Here is a 22,611-nt window from a genome sequence, read left to right as displayed (position 1 = left end):
GTCAGTCTCTTTGGAAACCTACTTTGGATTTAGGTCTCTTTGCTCATCCCTGTTCCAATGCAGATTAACCTTTGCCCTTGGCAGGGAGTTGCTGCTGGATGTGAGCAGTCTTGTTGGCAGCCAGGGGTATCTCAGGACTTGGGTGTGGAACCAAGGCACCTGTGAGCCAGCAAAGCTATTTCTCTGTGCAAACATTCCTGAGAAAGCAGCACCTCTCTTACCTACAGCTCCCAAATGCCTCCCTTCTGAACTCACCACCTCTCAAACTTCTCTGACGTCTTTGCCAACAGTAACTTCTTCCTCATGCCTCCTACTGGGCAATGCAGGCCACTTCTGGTCGAGAAACAATTTACAGTACAGGGCGGTGGTGAGGGGCACAGACCAGGAACCAGACTTTCAGGTGGAAATCCCAGCTTTGCCACTTATAAGCTAAGCAAACTCTGACAACTTGAATGATTTAGAGGTTCTGTTTTGGGGTTTTTGCCTATAAAATGGGAAAAATAATAGTACCTATCTCTCAGGGTTGTGGAAATGAACAACATTCAGACAATTTAAGTGCTTCCAACAGTGCCTGACAAACAGTACATGGTAACTCTCATTATTTAGAAGGATTTGAGAGAGAAACACCTTGTATCTGGTTTGGAGGCAAGTATTAGAATGCCTTTCACTTAAAACAGAATGTCCCCTCGGAAATATCTTGCCTGACTTCGTTGGACCAGGATGCATGGTCCCTTGGTTTCTCTGGATGCCAAGTTTAATCAGGCGCAGAAACTCAGAGGTGACCTGGGCTGGGGGAAACCTGTGGGACTCTCCAGCTCACTGTGCTTTCCCACGTCGGGCCTGGAGAAGGAAGTGGCGCTAATAAGGTCATGCGGGGAGCGGAGCATGATTCATCAGAATAGGACTCCTGTGCTTCATGGCCGTGTGCCCTGCTGCGCCCTTCTGAAGATCCAAACGCACGGGTTTGAACTCTGCGTGTGCGCATGTCATTGCCTTCTTTCCTGACAGAATTTCTCCAAATAGGATTGCTTTTCTGGAACCAGAGACAAACCCTTTGTTACAAATCCAGGATAAATAGACACACACACACACACACACACACACACACACACACACACACACGGATTGCTTTTCTGGAACCAGAGACAAACCCTTTGTTACAAATCCAGGATAAATAGACACACACACACACACACACACACACACACACACACGGATTGCTTTTCTGGAACCAGAGACAAACCCTTTTTACAAATGCAGGATAAACACACACACACACACACACACACACACACACACACAGTAGACAACCGGCTCTCCCGTACGGTACCGTACCCTTTAGTTAGTGAGATGATTTTATTCAAGCTGAGCAACAAATACAAAATAATTACCAGAATTCTGGGCTACCTCTTCCTCAGTAAACCCTAAAAATAGAATATGCTCTGAATACTCAGGATTCACTTAAAATGTGTAAAACAGGCCTCAGGGACACTTTCCCCGCTGAAGTTCACCAGCGTGACTTTCCGAACTTGAAAAAGTTAGACGTGTGGAACAAGAGACTTCTATATAAATACATACACCTTACTCGATCAGGGTTTCCTCTCAGCACCAACTTATCCCTTGCGCTCGATGTAGTATATATTAAGTGTCTCTCTCGGAATGCACACCCTTTCCTGCAGCTCACACCACGAAAAGGAACTGTCGGGTCGGGACAGGTGAGTGGGTAAGGGAAGGGGGCTCCTGGCACGTCGCCAGCCCATTCAATACCTGCTCTGTTTTCCAGGCTCTGCAGGCAAACTCACATGGGATCCCAGACAGACGCAGCCAACTTGCCAGCCTGGGAACTCAGGGAACCTCTCCGAGCAGGCGTTGATGTGCTGAAAAATGGTGACGGCGCCTACGTTAGGGAGTAAGAATAAGTAAACTAACATATTTAATATATATTTAATATAGTTGGCATTTAATACATGACATTTTCCCTTCAGTCCACCCTCATCATTTAGCTTCATTTAAGGTTAAAGCTCCACGCGTCTACATGAAGCTCAACATCTACGCATCCCGAAGCATGACCAGGAATCATGTTCTCGTCAGAAGCCCTTAGGATTGTCACGCAGATGCACTGAGGCCAGCGGCGGACAGAGCGCTGCAGTTCAAGACGCACATGGTGACCTGGGGCTGGGCAGCATGCTGGTTGTGGATGTTTCTGTCTGACTCACACACCGCTGAAGATCTTCTTCAAAAGATTTATTTATTTGAGAGAGAGAGAGAGAGAAAGAGAGAGCGAGTGAGCATGCAGGGGTAGGGGCAGGGGGAGTGGGAGATACAAAGAATCTCAAGCCGACTCCCCACTGAGTTAGAAGCCTGACGTGGGGCTGGATCCCAGGACCCTGAGATCATGACCTGCGCCGAAATCAAGAGTCGGACGCTCAACCGACTGAGCCACCCTGATGCCCCAAGATTTTTAAATTAGCTGCTACCATTCAAAAGTAGGGAGGTTTCAAATAAATACCCAAATCTCCAGCTTCTTTTACAAAATGCCTGACTTTGGGGGGCACTGAGTTTGTGGCCTGACTTCAATCTTCTTGGAACAGACACAGTATAGTAGTCCCCCATGATCAGCAAGGGGGGGACATTTCAAGACCCCTTGTGGATGCCTGAAGCTGCAGATAGTTCTGAGCCCTACAGATGCCATGCTTCTCCCTGTACACACATACCTATGATAAAGTTTAGTTTAAAAATTAAACATAGTAAGAGATTAACAATAACCAATAATAAAATACAACAATTATAACAATATACTGTAATAAAAGTTATGTGAATATGGTCTCTTTCTTAAAATACCTTATTGGACTGTACTCACCCTCCTTCTTGAGATGAGACGAAATGAGGGGAATGGCGTAGGCACTGTGGTGTGGTGTTAGGACACAACTGGCCCGATGATGCCTCAAGAGGACGGTCACCTGCTTCCGGACGGAGGCTGCCCCTGGGTCACTGGAGTTGTGGATAAGGGAGGACCACTGTACATGCTTAGGAGTCAGCAGAGAAGGGTTCTAGTTCTGCCACTAAGGGAACCAATTGTTCCTTCTCTCTGGACCTCTTTTCTTCTTTTGCAAAACGTGAGCTATCATTGTTTTAAAACTGTAATTCACTGGCTAGATAAACAAAGTGAAGCTGAGGGTAAAAAAAATGATAGAAATCCTCTACAAACCACACCATACTCTATACAGCCAGCCAGGTGGTGGGAGGCTTTAAAAATGTCTCCGAATATACGTATCCAAACTATAGGCATTACTGATAAAAGCTATGGTAGTTCAGAAAGAGGAAACAATTTTTTAAAGGAAGAATCACTCTATTTTATATACACAGGAAGATCTCGGCTTCCCACTACCAGATGGGAAACATGCAGATGTGCTCTGTATGCATCTGCTCTGGAAACTTCCCTATTTCCACATTCTCATCTTGTAGTTTTGAGGAGGTTGGTTGAGCGTGCCACGCCTGGTCTGTGGAGGCTTTCTGCTCGGTTGGCTTCAGACAAAGTTACCATTAACTCCCCAACCTGCAAGAAAATTATTTAACACAAAGGATTCCAAAATGTCCTCCTCTCCCCCTACAAGCCTGCAAACAAATGGTACAGGAATGAGGTCAGAAAGGAATCCCCCGCCTACCAGGCCTCTGAATTCATTTACCTACCTCAGAGCCCATTCAGGGAAAGGGGTGGAACAGGGAACAAGAGATGCTCGGAGGCCAAGTGGAGTTTGGGGGTCGAGCGCTACATTACAAGATTTGACAGGCCTTTGCCAGCCTTCAGCTTCTTTGTGTCTCTCACATAATAGAGAAACACAAACTGAGCAGCACACGATCTGTGGTTACACCCTTGGACAGAGCACACTCTTTGCAAATGCTAATAGTATTGTAGCATCTTGTCACCCGGGAACACAAAAAAGGATGTTGATTTTCACATGAACCAGAACAGGCCCATTGTACACAAGTTTGTGACCAACTTGTAGTATCTGCACATCAAAAGCCCAGCCAATCACGGGGTACACAGCTGGCGAACTGCACCGATGGGGGTGCCCGCCGCAGAACAAGATCCAAACGCCTCACCCACCCATACGGCGACACACACAGTACTTTTGACATGAATGAAACTACGATCTCACGATCCTCGTTCAGCTATGACCACGGCAGTTGGCAAGTATAATTAGCAAGAACATAAATGTCTCAGATGTTTAAGAAGAGAAGTCTGAATGTATGAAAACGGGAGTGGTTTTGCTCGCGCTGAGAGGCTCCAATATGGTAGAGGCAGCGAAGGGTGGGGATGTTCAATCAGGGGCGATCTGATACACGGAAAGATAAACTCACGAGAATGTCGGCAAGAAAAGTATCTACTTTCAAGCTAATAGTCCTGGGAAACTAGAAACTCAAGGCAAGAAAATTAAATAAAGAACGTATAGGATACTCTTAAAAATAAATTGTCTAAATTGTAGAGGCTTCTGCTAATAGCCTTTCTCTCAAGTGTTAAGTTTATTAGGAACAAAAAGGCAGTAAAATTTGGGGAAATATTCAATCAAGGTTTTAAAAACTGGGGTAAAAGTAATTCTGGATCTGAATAGTTGGGCTAACTCAAAAAAATTTAGAGGATCAACACAGGTAAGATGGGAAATTAACATGATTAACATGTTGAGGAAAAATCACAAAGTACTAATTTCTACTACTGAGATTTGAGGTCTGGGGCAGACAGGAGATGAGAGCCCCCTGAATCTCAGGATCACCTTGTCCCCCAGGACCCCGCAGGGACCCCCATCTCTGCTGAGATCCCCATTCTGGTGGTGCAGCCACAGCCTCAGTTAGGGTTAACTCCTTATGCACTTTCTGGGGGTGTCAGTGCCCTGGGTACTCCTCAGTAAGTCCACTTCATAAATAAGTTCACTATCCTAAAAGTATTTTTGAGAGACAGCAAAGTGCACACAAGTGTCTAACCAGGCTTGTTTTCAAATTTAGACTTTGCTACTCACTAGAATGACCTTGGGCAAGTTACTGAACAACTTTTCTGAGCCAATTTCCTCATCTACAAAATGGAAATAATACTACCTGTGGTAATGAACGCAGAACACAAGACATACTGGTTCAAGTTCTTTTCTTAACATCAAAACTTAAAAGAAAAACCAAAAAAACTTCACGGGACCAATCTTTGGCAAGATAGGATACTAAAAAGGCTTCGGGGTTTCTAGACAGACCCCAAAATGCTAATGGCCAGTGACAGTACACGTCTTTGCTGTGCGCTCGGTCCTGCAGGGACCTTTATAATGGGCCCTTAGTAAGGGTGTGCTGCCTTCTGTACCTTTCTCCCAACACACACCAGGCACCTCTTCCTCCTGCTAGTACTGCTCATGGAGGCAGGGATGCAGGTTTGCTATTGTAACTGGGTACGTGCTGGGTTCTTAATGCATAGCTCACGTGCTGCAAGTGTGGGGGTACTTCTGACTCAAGCTCTCCAGACAGATACATTTCTTGATGGAGAAAAAGTGAGCATTGCAACTTGTTAATGATGTGTGACTACTTCCATGTTAAGACATATGGAAAAGAGAGATTAAAAACAAAAATGGAACGCAGAAAAATGGATAGGTTAATTCCTTAAGTTAAGAGGTAAATTAATTTCAGCATTTCCTGCAGCTGAAGTGAAGAAACAGGTTAAGGTCTTGAATTCTCTTTGACAGAAGAGTGGCACATACATTTGTCTGGAGGGGGAAGCTTTGCTGGCACTGCATAATCTAGTAATCCTTCTTTTAATGAACTCAAATAACAGACATGTTCTTAGGTTTTACTTCTGCAAAGGATACCATGCAGAAAAATATTTTCTTCAAATAGGTACATCATATAGCATTTGGGAAAGCCCAGGCATGTTAGATGAATCGAGAGGTAGGTCAGTGTCAGTCCAGGCAGTATTGCTTCCTGAAGTTTTGGCCTAATTCTCAGAAAAACTTTAGCAAAGCAAGATGGAGCCAGTCTATTCTCTGCATACTTTCTCACACATGTTAGAGGTCTCACAAGTTCCTGGCAAGTGCTAGATCATGAAAACCATGACTCTATTTTCTGACAAGTGGATAAAATTCTAATTTCCATGTTGTTCTATGTGATGTAGTCACTCCGAGGATAAGCAGCAGAACGGACATTCTGCCTCAAATGTGAAGCTGTGTTCTGGTAACACAGCTGTACGACATTCCTCTGTGGGAGGCAGCTGGCAGTGTCGTGGCATGGTGACTGGGTCTTCACTGGGCCTTGGGCCTATGGGTTTTTAAATTTTCTCAAACCTGGATAGGAACCAGCTAACACTTGGATTAATTAGTTAAAAACAAAACACGTAAGAATTCTCTACTGCAAAGAATGAAGTAACAGGGATTTAAAAACCCTTAAAAGTTACTTCCTACTCAGTGACTTGACCCCAGATGAGCCTCAACACTGATCCAGAGAATGTGAACGTAACTCCAGTCTTTCCGAGAGTGATCAGATACACGCTCTCAATTTTCAAGCTAGTAACTCAACTCTTACTGTTTCAAGATACTTATTAAACCTTATGACGCACATTTTTCTTACCCTTACAAAACTGTCTTCTTCGAGGTAAAGGTTACTCACATTTAAACAGAATGGAGGTTCCTCAGAAAGTTAAAACACAGCTACCCTACGACCTATCAATTGCACTACTAGGTATTTACCCCAAAGATACACACACAGTGAAAAGAAGGGGCACCTGCATCCCAATGTTCATAGCAGCAACGTCCACAAAAGCCAAACTGTGGAAGGAGCCGAGATGTCCTTCAACAGATGAATGGATAAAGAAGATGTGGTCCATATATACAATGGACTACTACTCAGCCATCAGAAGGATGAATACCCACCATTTACACTGACGAGAATGGAACCGGAGGATATTATGCTAAGTGAACTAAGTCAATCAGAGAAAGACAATTATCACATGGTTTCACTTACATGTGGACTATAAGACAGTGCGGAGGACCATAAGGGAAGGGAGGAAAACTGAATGGGAAGAAATCAGAGAGGAAGACAAACCATGAGAGACTCTTGACTCTGGGAAACAAACTGAGGGTTGCTGGAGGAGAGATGGGTGGGGGGATGGGGTAACCGGGTGCTGGGCATTAAGGAAGGCATTTGATGTGATGAGCACTGGGTGTTATATGCAACTGATGAATCACTGAACACTACGTCAGAAACAAATGATGTACTATATATCGGCTAACTGAATTTAAATAAAAAAATACAAAATAAACAAAAATAAACTTTCCTGATACTATTCTGCTTCTTAATCTTTGACAATTTTTGTAGCACTCAACCTAACTCTTAAGTTTTCTACATCTATTAGTTTAATATGTGGAGAATATGACTGTTTTAGTTGTCACAAATTGGGTGTGTTTATTTTAAAACACATTTTGCAATACAATTAAACAATCCATCTGTATTATTTGCAAGCACATGATAGCTACTTCACTTTCATAGAGAATTCTTTATACACCTGAAACTAATTTAATGTTACATGTCAACTATATTTCAATTAAAAAATGGGTAATTTTTAAAAGGTATTAATTCTTCAGTTGGAAGCGTGAGAAGGAAACAAATCACTCTGTTAAATCTACAGGACGTAAATTCTTCAAACTTTTTTGATACATGCAGACTTTGGACTTGAAGTGTACAAGGGATAAAAAATTAAAGTACAACTACTTTTTAAGCCTCACATTGAGACTGGTCCGTTAACAGTGACAAGTGACCTACAGGCTAACGTGACGGAAACATGTTCTTTTCTACAAATCTTCCAAAGGAATTCAAAGACTGTCTCTTGACATTAACTCACCAGAAATAAACCATACTCCAGCTAGTATGTACTACTTACTGAAGCAATCATGCCTTCGAGTCTTCCCCTCGTTTTGACTTCGGCCAACCATAAGAATCCTGGAGAAGACACACCTATACTCTGCCTTATTTTACACATCAAATGATCAACAAACATTTAATAAGCATCAGTTAGGAGCAAAGTTCTGGGAAGAAAAAAAAAAGAAACGGGAGTTCATAATAAGGTGGCAGGTGGAAGTAAGGGATCCTTAAGGTTCTTTCCCATTCTAAGACTTAGGTATGACATTTTTTTTTTTTTTTTAAAGATTTTATTTATTTGACAGAGAGACAGCCAGCGAGAGAGGGAACACAACAGGGGAGTGGGAGAGGAAGAAGCAGGCTCCTAGAGGAGGAGCCCGATGTGGGACTCGATCCCGGTACGCCAGGATCACGCCCTGAGCCGAAGGCAGACGCTTTTAACGACTGCGCTACCCAGGCGCCCCAAGACTTAGGTATGACTTTTTAATAAGCCCCCTGTACAAATGCACATGCTAGCATCATTAATGAAAACGATGGCCGTGGCAGCAAAATCCAATTAAAAGACATTTTTAATATATTTTATCAAAGAAAATACCAAAATGCTTTGACAAGTATCAAGACAAGAAAAAAGGCATTGTCTGACCATGGATTACAAGTGTGAAATGTGAAGCATGTGAAATAGAAGTATTCAGAGAAGAGCCACATTGAATGGCTTGTGAGCCCATGAATTTGGTTACACCGTGAAGTCAAATTACGACCCTAGGTGGACAGATCTCTTTCTCTCCTCTTTCTCTCTCACCCCTTCATTAATACAAAGTTAAAAGATGCTCTCCAATATCAAATTATAACATGATTTAAATATCTTTAATTACTAATCTACACAAACGACCTTAATTAAGCACAGGCGAAGTATCATCGCAATAACACCGACATGGAGCACGGTTTTAAAAAATAATACAAAGGTCATTCACAGTGCACAAGTGAAAACAAGGTTAAGCTTTAAATATTTAAACACATAGCCATGATCATTCAAAAGTAAGTGTATTTGTAAGCACATGTCTATACTGCTAAAGCACCTGAGACTACAGCAAACACCAGCTTAGAGAACGGAGATAAAATGCATTATTTTGATCCCTCTTACGGGAAAACTAAAATACCGTATTTCTTTTTTGCAGATAAATACATCTGAAATAAATAAATACAAAATTATCAACTAGTTAAGGGATTTACCTTTTAAGCCTACACTCTGAATCTTATCATATGTAAATTTCCCAAATTATACGGTTAGGAAGCACCACTCTGCAATGTTCCCTACTCATTTTTACTCTATTCATTTGCATTTGGAGGCCAAATTATTTGTGGGAAGGAGTCCACTGGAGTAAAGCTGAAAAAGGGGGGGGAATACGGAATACAAAGAGGAGAGAACATAATTAAGCTACTAAGAAAGGCTGCTTGCTCCACCTATAGCCATAGCTCAGCTGATTCAACTGGGAAGCAGCAAGAACGGCTTGTTTCCTATTGTGCGTTGCCTACCAATACGGAGTTTTAAAATTGATATCCTGACCGAGTAAATGTTAGATACAATCTATCTACAGGTGTTCAGTCTTCCATACAGGGCTTTGTTCACTCTATTCTTTGCAAATTCTGCCATGAAAAACAAATGATTCCTGGTTGAGTTAGAACTTAACTCTTGTACATTGAATTTCTGAAGTGATTTGTTTAAATTTGAATCATTTGTAATTTTTGAACTACAGACACAACACACAGGGTTTACTGTTGAGAATCCGAATTTTATTTTTTCTTTTAACATCTGCATCAACCTAACTTCCAAGAAAAAAAAAAAAAGCACGCTTAGAATGAGATCAGCTAAAAAGGAAAAAAAAAATATGTAGCCCATGAAAGAAAGAAGTCATATTACTGTGGGGGGCGAGGGGGTATCTGGACTCTTACATGGGATTTTTAATCACAATTTTTATCATCTATTTGCATGTTTAATCTACAAATAGTGATCTCAAAATTAAGACACCCCATCCCCATTTCTTAAATTTATACAAAGAGATGTGAAAAAAGTACTGACTTAACGCCAGCCTTTTGCTTGGGAAAAATCTACAGAAATAACAGCTAAGGGTATTTTTTCCTATCCATAGCACATACAAAAAACATGGTCCTATTTCTTTAGAAATAGATTTATAGTTGTAAAGTGGCTCTGTTTTACAACTACAAAAATATTTTTTTTTTTTTTAAGATTTTATTTATTTATTCGACAGAGATAGAGACAGCCAGCGAGAGAGGGAGCACAAGCAAGGGGAGTGAGAGAGGAAGAAGCAGGCTCACAGCGGAGGAGCCTGATGTGGGGCTCGATCCCAGAACGCCGGGATCACGCCCTGAGCCGAAGGCAGACGCTTAACCGCTGTGCCACCCAGGCGCCCCTGCAACTACAAAAATATTAATAACTGCATGGTGCCTGCTTCAGTGAGAAGTTACCACCAAGCAGCACTGGTCAGAGGAAATTAACCAGTGAGGTCATCTCCAAACTCAGCACAGAACATGGAGGGGGTGGGGGGCGGCTCTACTCCCTTTCTGTTCACCCACCAGCCCTAGAGCTGAAAGACACATGAAATGTTCTTGACCCTCATCTACCAAGTAACAATGAACACCACTACCAGCTGTGTAAAACCGGATCTACCTTCCTTATCAAACAATGTAAAACAAATATTTACTCACTTCTCAATTTCTGAAATATTTTGTGATATCCTTCCAACTTTGTATAGTGAGTGTCCTCAGATCCCGAGTGAAATCACAATGAAGAATATATTGATGCTAAATTAAAAAAAAAAAAGTGGGGTGGCAAGGGAACTGTTACCAAAACATAATTCTAAAAAAGCTGTAAAATGAACTATAAAATAAAAACTGTCACACAATGGGCATTTTTATTAGAATATTAAAGGCTTAATGAAATGGCAACAAAGAGCAGAAATAAATAAGAAAGATATTTTAAGTCAAAAATGGCATATTTCTTTGCTTTAACATCCATTAGCCAATAAAAAAGTATTTGTATGAAGCACATGAAAATGCTGTGAAGGTACTATAACTGAACTGCAATGAATCAAATTTTACGTTTTTCTTTACACTTTCAGCTAAGAGGGAGATGGTCAACATTATTCTGTTGAAACAATTTCTATTTCAAATAGTCTTATGTCTAAAGCCTTTTCCTGAAGCCCACCTGAAGTGCTTGACAACAGTCTAAATGAAATTAGTCAACTCATTATTCTTTATCTTCCTTACCCTGTGTCACAACCCAGTAGCTCTGTCAACAGGTTCAAAAAACCCACAGCTAACAGAGAACCTAGCTTACCTATACGACATCCAAACTGAATGAATTTCAAATGGGTACAGAAAGGACAAAACGGTCAACTGAAGCAAACAGGGAAGCCACTGCCAACTTCGCTTCTAAGGCAGCCCTCTGGGCTGGCTATGAAGGGTGAGACCTCTTTCACTGAACGTACCCAGACTTGTAATCCGAATTCACCTATTTGAGGCACTCTTCTGTTAGCTAGTCCTCTTTCACATGATAAATGTAAACTGAATTTCCATAATCAGATAGCTACTGCACATAGAACATTACAGATACAGACAACAACTTAGTGGGTTACCATCATTTTATATACAATTGATAGCTTTTCACAACACCTGGCATTTTTTCCCCAGAAAAAAACTCACATTGGGTAACACCAGCTAATGAATTAGTTGAACGTGCTACCACAAATGAGACGAGCAGGAGAGCAAGCTTCTTATCTTCAAGGACTGAATCTAACGGCCACACCTCTTGTATTATCTCAATTTGTCACTTCAATACAATTAAAATAGGACTTTAATGCCATGTCCACTGTTCCTGCATTCGAAAGGCAACTGATGGTTAAAGTGCCTCGAACACGCATAAATTATTTTTATCCCATGACTTTATTTTATGTTTAGAAAGGTGGAATAGCAGAAGGAAAAAAGGCAGGACAAGAGACTTTTGGAGTTTTCTTTCTTCACATGTATGCAGAGGTGATTATATTATGAGTAGGATTCTGCAAAAATAAACACATTTGATAAATTAAGGTATGAGGAGACAAATGCAAAATTTCTAAACTTTACTGCTGCATGATCATAAAAACACTGAAACTTAACAGTCTGCTGGTTTTATTAAATGCAAAATATCACCTACTTTAACAATAGAACAATTTTATTAACATGATGTGTGAATCAAAAAATAATGTAATTTATTTTTTATGGAAAACATTTAAAAACATATTAAAATCAATCAACAAAGTCATCTGTGTATGACTGTGTTGCATACGAACATCTTCAGCAATTATCAGAATGAAGTACTTAAAACTATCAGGCTAAGGAACTCCACACATGTTAAAACTACCGTTAAGAAACTATTCCTTGAAGTTCCTGGTAACTCTTATAGAATGGTCAGAATGAAGCAAGGCCACTCCCTCCCATTTTGCCACATTTATTCTTTTCATTGGATATGCACGGTACAAAACAGAATTACTAACAGTTCACAGGGTTATAAACCCCAAGGGTTGGAAAGGGCCGGAGAGACCAAAGCCAAGTAAGGAACAAAGAACTGGGATGGTTTCCTCACAGACAACTTAGCTCTCGGGACTGCCCTGGCCTCCACTTGAGACAGACACTCTGGCAGGAAAAGGCATGTTCCCAGTAGCAATGGTAACACTAAGATGTCACACCGACCAGCTTACGGAAGTGACACCGACCACTATGTAAAACACTGGCTGGCTTTAGGCTTCCTCATTTCATTAAAGACAGAAATGCAGCTTATATTTTTACTGGGTTTCTGTGATTTTCATGAATTTTCTCCCCCCACCCCCACCACCACCCTGAACCACATTTACAAACAAAAATTTCAAGAGAACTTTGGTGCTGAAGAGGAGAATCTCCAAATCAAAAAGGCTCTCAAAATGTTTATTTCTAACATTAATTATTGATAGTAATTATAACAACGAGGAAGATACAACAACCTTTTGGCTTTAAAAGAAAATTTTTATACACTGAAGTTTTATAAAACATTTATGAACATAAACACTTAAAAACAATGAATTATTTCTGGATTGTGTTCAAGATGACTGATATTTAGTTTCTAGATGCATTTTGTACACATCCATATATACATTCGTCTTAACTTCAGGGAGAGAGACAGAACTAAGTAACACAGCATTACTGGAAAGCTTTCTAATTCCTCCCTTACTCGTTGCTGGGATGCTGCTCTGAGTGATAATCCTCTGAGCTGTGCTTCCTTTTCTAGCTTGCTTTCTCCAATATACTGCCCCTCCAGTAGAGGCAAACAGGTAGTTTGGTTAAAGGGCCTTTTCTGAAATGAATGCAGCTAGGGAGGGAATCTTTTACTTTTCTATTCCTTCCAGTTCTGATTGTGTTCCAGGCTGCCTACAGGGCAGGGCTCACAGATAAAGTGATTAATTAAATATTTTAAATAGATGATAATGTCTTAATTATAGCATTTTCCCTTTCTCAACTTCTTCAATAAAAGCAGAAGACTCACTAATTATAATTCTTTAGCAATAATTAGCAGGTTACTAAGCTACTAAGGCAAGTCTTTAAATATGTAATACTTTATTTGGAACATGCTTCCAAAGCCAGACTATATAGAATTAGACAAGAGTCCACACATTCAGAAGAATACTCCATTCTAAGGCTCTCTGAGTTATTTTACACAGGAGAAATATTTTTAAACATAAGAGAATAAGATTAAGAACAATTGTTAGGATTACCAGTCAAGCCAGTAAATGCTTTGCAACTTAACATACACATAATTATCCATGGAATGTGAACAATGAGGAAAATAATGAGAGCTACAGTTCACTTCTTTACGTGCAGAAAACTTACGAGCCACATGCATATTATGAAACAGCTTAGCTTTGTTTACCTTTGTTCTGTTCAAAATGAGTTCTAGAGGATATTTTCAGTTCAGCCAGAAGACAATCAAGTATTCAAAAGGAACATTATACATGTGAAATGTAGAATTAGTTTCAGAGATTCCTGCCATTAAAATTGTTATTAAGGAACAAGCAGGATATAGTCAAGTACAATGATAAACTATAATAATAAGCCAAAAAATATAAATTTTGCATCTAGTCAGTACCAATGCAGTGAGAGGACTTTTATTTAACTTATTACCATTTATTTCTCCTGATGAAGAGCTTCAATAAAAGCATCAAGTTTTTCTTGAATTTCTCTAACTTTCTCTGCAGAGAGAAAAAAGATAATAAATTAGTTAAAAGTGAATTTATTTTTCAAAGGCAACACAAATCTTAGAAGATAATTATCCAATAAATATTGGATAATTATCTGGGATACTCTATTTGGGAAAAGGGAAAAAAATTACTTTAGCACCCCACACCACCTTATATCCAAAAAAGGTTAAAACAGATTGTAGTAGTAGCTCTTAACAACCTTTTGGAAAGGGAATGTGTGTGGGGTTTGTGACAGACCCCTTTCAGAATGCAGTAAGAGTTAAGGAATCTTACACAGAAAAATGTATGTATAGATACATATGTAATTGCGTACAGAATTTTAAGGAGTTCTCAGATTCTCTGGAGTCCAACCAAGGACTCAGCAATATCTGGAACAGACCAAAATATAAAATAAAATAATGAAACCATTTTTAAAAACTAAAGACTACAGGTGAGCATTTAACAGGCCTTAAACTGGAAAATGACTTTCTAGGATAAATGGGAAAAGTTACAAAGGATAAGATTACCAGTATGACCACATTAAAATGTATACTTCATATGTCAAAATAGATAAAAGAAATTGTAGGAGATATTTGCAACAAACATGAAAAGGGTAAAGCACTTCAAAAATACATACAAAAATGAATAAAGTTTAAAAACACTACAGGCACTAAAGACAGACTTACATTATCTTATTTGATTTTCGATTTTCATGTTTATAGACTTCCAAATAAAATCTATAACTTCTCTTTGAAATATAAAGACTTCCTTCACAGATATAAACTAGTCACAGTACGTGTCAATCTCCAAATGTTAAAAAAATGGAAGTTGTGATTTATTCTACTTCATTGCTAACTTAATTATGCAACTCCCCTTTAAAATACAGTTTGTGCTAAGCACAGTAACAAATATTTTTATCCTTTTAACACAATTCTACATATTAGTGGGAATTATCAATTAAAGTGAAGTGATTGGTTCAAAACTATTGCTCTAGAGGCAAAACTATAAAGCATTCTGTACTATATCTATAGAAAAATCATTATTATATTCAACATTTGTATTTTTTAAAAAATATTTATTTATTTATTTATTTATTTATTTATTTACTTATCTTAGAGAGAGGAAGAGTGCTTCTGAGCGGGAGGAGGGGCAAAGGGAGAGGGAAAGAACCTCCAGCAGACTCTGTGTTTATCTATACTTTTTGGTAGTCTGTACTATCTGTAAAAGAACAGTCAAACCAAAAATATACATCCTTTCTCAAAATAAGGCCCTACTCTTCTTTTTAAAATTAATTCATTTTTGCTTAGAAACAGCTTCACCTAGTTTTTTCAGGGAGTATTTAGAGAGTTCCACATAGTGCAGTTCATTGGCTGAAGAGTTTTTTTTAAAAAGGGGAGAGTAGGTGAAAAGTTTTCTAAGTTGTCTCACAGAATTTTGGAAATGAACAGGGTATTTAAAAAATCATCTGCCTTAAAGAGCACAACACATGGAAATCTAAAACAGGTGTTCAAAGCCTTGGCAGCTCCTCTAACCATTTCACTGAGAACTACTTCTACTTGGGAAAGCCGTACTGTATAAAGAGAGGAAATCTGATTCTATTTGCTCCACGATCTGCGTATGATCGGGCAGCTGCAGGGCCAGCTCTACCCATCCTTGTGCCCTGCCCATGACCTCCATCCTTAGCTCGATAGACGATCTGGGAGCGGCTGGTACAGCAGCATCACTCACAAGAGACTGTTCAGAGCAAGATCTGTTTGTGTTGAAAGAGACCAAGGGCCACTCTGGCGCAGGTGTCTAACTGTGGAGTCTGAATCAAGCTCAAATTCTTCTAAAATTGGAGATACGCAATGTTTTTTCCCAAATGAAAGTAAAAGACTTATTTAACTAACTTTAATAAGAAAACCACAGAATAAAATTGCCAAATTTCCCTTTCAAAAAGCTGTTTTTACGAATTTTACAAATAGAGTACCAGGACACCGTGCCACTTTACTCTGAAACCTCAAGGATGACACAAAGGGTATTTCAATAAGTAACTGGGAAGTAATGGGGGGAGATGAGCAGAGGAGAGGGTGGAGGTAAACGTTAAAAGAAAAAAGAATAATTGTGATAAATGTATCCTTTATACACTAAATTTAAAAATTCATTCCTGTGTTTGTTCCTTCATTTTATACAGTGCACTTAATGGAGTGACATGGACACACGGCTGCTATCCTGCCTTTGAGAAGAACTCCTTGACCACCCCACTTACCTCATTCTAAGTCTATGAAGAGTCTACTATATTTGGGATGATTTTAAATCCCACAAGTCCTCATACGACCAAAGGTGTCACTCCCAAGGATGAGGACATTAAGCCTGGAGAGTTAGCTTTGTGACATCCCTCTGATTCAGAAACATACTAGAGCTGCTACCATATATAGACTCTGATAACAAAACAAATGTTATTATGTCAAGTATATTTGTTGTTTTACCTTTTATGTGAAATAAGACACACTGTGATAAAAGTTAGGGAATGGACTAGTTATCATACACACTCCCAAGTAGTTCTGTGCCTAGGAATGACTAAAGACATATAATAAATATTATTACCTCTTGAGGAGACTTAGATCTACATACATTTGAAGAAATCCTTGGAAAATAATAAAAAAGTATGAAACTGGACAAAAAAAGTTCAGCATCTTCAGTGTTTACAAGAATGTCAAACTCAATATACACGCTCAATAAATACTTGACAGGTGGTAAGTGAAGTTTCCAAAAATACAGCACAGACAATAAAGGCTGTAGGTTATTAAGAAGGAAAATATCACTTGACAGGCTTTCTGGGTGTTATGCCAATGACCAAGAGGGCAGAAGCCAGGAGCACAAGAACTAGAGCCAGCGTGGGAATAGGAAGCAGGACACATACGCACTGACAATGAAGATCTAGGAGAGCTGGTGGGTCACCCGAACCACATAAGCAACACGGAACAGAGAATACTCAGATCTAACGATATAATACCAGTGGAAAGAGAAACTTCAGTTTAATTATTTCACCTTATTAAGAAGACTATGCTGACTGCACGCACGCGCACACACATACACACACACACACAAACACAAACACAGAGCTTTAGAAGTAGACTGATTTCATTCTTTGCAAAGAAGCTATATTGCAAATAATAAACAGCATTATTTCCTATATTTGAATTCATTTTAAATTCTAAGTCTTCAGCACTTCTTATATACAAACTATGCCATCTAACTGCACACAGGAAAGAGTCGTCCATAAAAATTAAGTGTTAGCAACTAAAACTTTCTATTTTCTGATCCTTCCAAATTAATGTCCCAGTATTAGTGTTTTCAGATTCTAAGATCTTACTGTATTTAACTATCTTACGATTTAGAAATTACTTTCCCACGAAAATGTGTGTATAGATTAGCATGGCTAATTACAAAACAAACTCCTTTTTCCATTAAATATTTGCACTAAATATTTATAGCTAGAGAATTCTTATAAAACTTCAGATTAACTTGATAAATTAAACCAACTCAGGAAGGGATTAACAAACCGCTATTTCTGTTTGAACTGCTATTTCGGCTCTGAAATAGGCAATTCTACATGGAGTGAATACGGAGTCTACTTTCCATTTATCCAATGTTTACTTAAAAGATGAACTATTTCAAACATCAATTCATTGTGCTTCTTGATTGAGTCATGAATATTCCCATAATCCCCACCTCATAAACCGTCCCTCTCAGTGAATGAAGTTCCTTCTCTTTTTTCTTTTCTTCAGATGACTTGACACCCATTCATGTTTTGGGTCTCTTTATCTCCCCATGAAATGATACTGCTACTCTCAATTTCTCTTTGAATCTTCTGATACTTACTCTAAAAGTCTCAAATATAGACTAATCTGTAATTAGGTTTTGAATGCACTGTGAATACCGAAAGGCCAAACCTGGGAGAAGGTTCACTTCAGTGGTTAATAACAGTTTAGAATAGGAACAAAGAATCACACACAAAACACTACCACATGTGCTGAAATAAATCTTTTACAACTTCTGAGGTTTTTAAAGAAAGCACAAAGAAACAAACTGCAAACTTACTAATGCAGTGTACTTTAAGCAAACCACACATCCAAAGATCAAAATGTACCTTGACAGAACTGTTTTATAACACGCTGCATACATACGTCGTACCAAGCCTGAGGACACCTTGTGGGTGAGATTTTGCTGTAAAAAAGCTGTTCACTAAAGGAACAGTTCTTAACATGTAATATATGTTGCTCCTAAAAAGGTTTGCCTTTTATTAGACAATTATACTGTAAGTGTTCTTTAGAAGTTCAGTATTTAGAGGAATTATCTAGAGTACAGGGAAACATGGAAAAAAACCAACCAACCAAACAAGAGACCAGATTTAAGATTCTCAAAGGTATAGTCAAAACAGATTAAGCACAAGAAAAAATATGCACCTTTTACAGTCGATGAGAGGAAAAACCAAAGAGACAGTCAAAGGAGTATAGCTAAATCTAATACTTCTCTTCTGAATCTTGGCACTGTAGTTTTCCTACAACAAGGCATGACTACAAACAGGCATGACTATTTTTAAACAGACTCATTAATGAAGACAAACAGAATACTTCTGCTTGTTACAGAAAAAGGAGGCATAATTTCCTATGCTCTGGAAAGTTGTTTGAGACTGATATAGTAATTTCAAAGGTGGGGTCCCTGACTTCTAGGGGTCTGCTGAAGGTGGTAATAGAGTTGTCTGCGTTATTTCCATTGTCTCAAAAGTTCATATGGAAATCTTTGGCCGGAATTACATCTACTCTCAGAACAATTATTATTTAGGCTGACAGAAGTTATAACTCGATGTTTCTAATGAAAAAGAATATATTACTGTAGACAGATCTTCCGAAACATAGACTTTCCAGGAGTACACAATGAAAGCAGTGTTTGATGACAACAAACGCTAGAAATCCCTGGACTAACACCCCTAATAATCAATGGAGTAGTAATTTTATATGGTTTTTATAAAAATGAGAACATAATGGATTAAAAGCTCTATGACGTGGTCAGCAGCAAGGCTTCCAGTCTCAGCTTTGCCTTTAACTTCATGATCACAGTCAGGTCACAGCCCCAGTTTCTTTAGGGAGTATGTCCAGAAGGGACATATTCTTTAGTTAGGGAATATGTCCAGAAGAATTCAAAGCCTGTATTGCTTTAAAACTTAGGACTGAAATGTACTATTCTAACTGGTCCTATGTTTTAACTGCATCTTTTCAAACTTAATTGTTTTGTTTGCTCCTTAGTATTTTTTAAAAATTTATTTGACATTAAGCTGAGTAAAAATTCAATCACAAATGACAATATTATTGTCACAGGGCTACATAATTTTAGAAACATCAGTTTTATACTGTTCCCCACCCCCCTGGAATCAATGTGGAACTGCTTGCATGAATTATCTACATACAAAAAAGTGTCATTTACTATCACTTGGCTTAGCACAGAACTTGCTACGCAATAGATGTCTATGAATATTCATTCACTTTTGAGTAATCTACTTTACCAAAACATAAATCAAACATTAAAGATGACTATTTTAAAAATTTGGTGTAATCAGACCCCCGAAACAACATGATTTAGAAAGAAAGCTGCCTTAAGAAAGTCTATGAAATAAATTACAACTTAGGTCTGATGAATATATAAATAGCTCAAAGTGACTTGTCGGTAAATTCGGCTTGCTTTCTTTCCCCCTCTCTTTTTTTCTTTCTTTTTTAAAACTTTTAACTGCAAGTGTTTCTACCAGGCTCTTTTGCCCAATATAATCAAAACCTCTTAAAACACTTTCGTGATATATTAAAGCTAATTCTCCAAAAGACTTCAGTATGAATGAACACAGAGTAGCCTTACACTCAGGTCTTTCACTTTCATAAGTAGATGGAAATTGTAATTTCATCTCAGCTAACTATTAATGCTATGGATCTGCCCCTTAATTAATAGACCAGCTCCATTCCAGGTGTTTGTCATTGTCAGTGAGTATAAAACCTTGAACTTTCTGCTACCTGATTATTACAAGGCTCAGCTGCAAAAAGAAATCATATATATAGGGGTGCCTGGGTGGCACAGCGGTTAAGCATCTGCCTTCGGCTCAGGGCGTGATCCCGGCGTTATGGGATCGAGCCCCACATCAGGCTCCTCCGCTGGGAGCCTGCTTCTTCCTCTCCCACTCCCCCTGCTTATGTTCCCTCTCTCGCTGGCTGTCTCTGTCAAATAAATAAATAAAATCTTAAAAAAAAAAAAAAGAAATCATATGTATGGAAGACTGTATGGGGGATCCTAGATATTAGATACTATGTGAGTTCATCTTTAGATAAGCCAAACAGCTATGTATCTGGACTGCAGCATTTTGATTTCACCTAGAACTGCTTATGTTTTTAGTCTACACTGAGCCGAAACCAAGTAAAGAGCCCCATGAAGTTCATGATTATATATAGTCATCTGATTTACTCTATCATATAATTCAGTGTCTGTCTGTGAGTATGGATGAAATTTCCCTCAGGCACTGGGTACAAGGAACACCCATGCTTCCACTAAGCAACCGCTGTGTCTGACAGCCACCAGCAACACCACGAAATCAACTTTGCCTTCCATTTTGCATCAGCCGTCTAGGAAACTCAGAACTAAATTTGCAGGTTACTTGCAAAACAGAAGAACCTCTGAGCAAGTATTTTGAGGGGTACCAATCTTATCCCAAGTTTCACATTATTTCACCTGTCTTAACTTTCTCTTTCCTTTCACCCAATTTTCCACTTAAGCATTCTTATATTTTATACAGGATAGATGGTTGCAAGCTGCCTCAAATCCTTTTTGAAATAGGGCAGGGAATTAATAAACAAGCTTAAAAACGAGTTCATAGAAGATGTACCACTAGGTGGCTGATTCACATAATACATCATACAACTCGAAAAGTGGTCTTTTTTAAAATCGGTAATTTAAAAACATTTTGGGGGGTACAATATTTGTCCTATTAACTTTCTATAAGTAATTTCTGCATGGGAGAAAAAGATTTTGGAAAATCCAATGATATAAATATGTATACTTAAAGCATTTCTTTTTAGCAATCGAAGAAAAAATAGTAAATTTTTATGGGATTCATGATGGTCTTTTAAATGTAAAAGTTAGATTCTAGCATAAGATTAATAATCACCTGTGAATTATTTTATTCTGTATCCAGTACATAAAATGTTCCGTATTAATTACATCAATTAACTCAAATTATGGTGACAAAAATCTTTAAAAGTTATTTTATATACTAAGTCGTTAATGATACATTGCTTTATTTGCCCCACCCCCAAAAGTTTAAATAAATACACTATTTCAAAATGAATACATTCCTTTTGCTTCCACAGAATAACCTAAACATCAAAACAATTTCAAAAATATGATTTAGGTAATTCATTGAGAAGGCTAAATAATCTTTAGCACAATGACCAACAAAATATTCGGTCCCAATCAATTAAGAAAGTTTAAAAATAATCCATCATTTTTTTTCTTTTCTATTTTCCTCTTCTTAAAAGTATATTTTATTCTGAATTTTTTTAGAAGGAAAGTTGAAACATTTTAAGAAAAGGAAAACCACCCAGGCAGCCCTTAAAGAGACAGGACATCATTTATCACCTGCGAAGACAGATTTAAGAAGAGGGCCCCTTCTGTTCCTTTAAGACTGCAAAACAGATGGGAAGTGAATGGACAGTCAATGGGACAAGAAAACACATGGGAGGTGGTGCTGTATGTATGTTCCCAGCATAAGAAAGAGGTCAAGATTGTAACTGCATGACTGGGTCCTGGAAAGGGTCTTTCTTCAAGCTGTTACAAAGACAAACGCTGTTCCTCATCCTGCTGTCAAACTGTTATAAATATTGGTTTGTCAAAAGACCTTTAGTGCTGAAGCTTTAAAAAGGAGGCGTAACAGATGAATGAATCCTGAGAATGATTCTTAAACAGTCAGCTCATTAATGTAATTTTTAAAAGTAAAGGAAAATAATATGAGAATAGAGACTATAATTTTGATTTATGAACCTAACCAAAAGTTTATGAAAAAAATATGGAACTAAAAATTGCAGGTTTTAATAAAGTTATGAATTAAGCGAGATGAAAAACAAAAATGAAATACAATGATACTTCTTAACTAAGATGCTGCACTAGGACAAAGGATTATTATTAAACTTATCACAGGAAGGGCTAACAGGAATTCATATTTTGTTAGGCTGATTCCGTAAGTTCTCAGTTATTTCTCACTACGATCTTGTAAAGAGGTATCATTGTTGATGTTGGTTCCAGAAGTCAGAATAAGGATCAAAGAAAAAAAAACAACTTCAGAATCAGTTTTACATATTCATTAATTCAGAAAATCACCTTTACATTTTGTCACAATTTCTTATTTCCTACAGAAAAGGAAAAATCACAAAATTGAAATACCAATACAGAA

General features: G+C 38.4%; 1 protein-coding gene across 4 annotated transcripts in view; it reads right to left on the bottom strand.

The window, feature by feature from the left end:
* Window positions 1-11,522: 11,522 nt before the first annotated feature.
* OPA1 (OPA1 mitochondrial dynamin like GTPase) overlaps window positions 11,523-22,611 on the bottom strand; it is an 83,501-nt gene continuing 72,412 nt past the window's right edge. For all 4 annotated transcript variants that reach the window (XM_026496413.4, XM_026496418.4, XM_026496407.4 and 1 more), the window contains 2 exons: window positions 14,089-14,156; window positions 11,523-11,954 (listed from right to left, as the gene is read on the bottom strand). In XM_026496413.4, coding sequence (XP_026352198.2) covers window positions 14,092-14,156 — 65 coding nt within the window. In that variant the 3' untranslated portion in view covers window positions 11,523-11,954; window positions 14,089-14,091. The remainder of the gene's footprint in view (window positions 11,955-14,088; window positions 14,157-22,611) is intronic.

Source organism: Ursus arctos, unplaced genomic scaffold (assembly GCF_023065955.2).
Source record: "Ursus arctos isolate Adak ecotype North America unplaced genomic scaffold, UrsArc2.0 scaffold_4, whole genome shotgun sequence".
Lineage (NCBI taxonomy): Eukaryota > Metazoa > Chordata > Mammalia > Carnivora > Ursidae > Ursus > Ursus arctos.
This window is presented reverse-complemented; position numbering and strand designations above follow the sequence as displayed.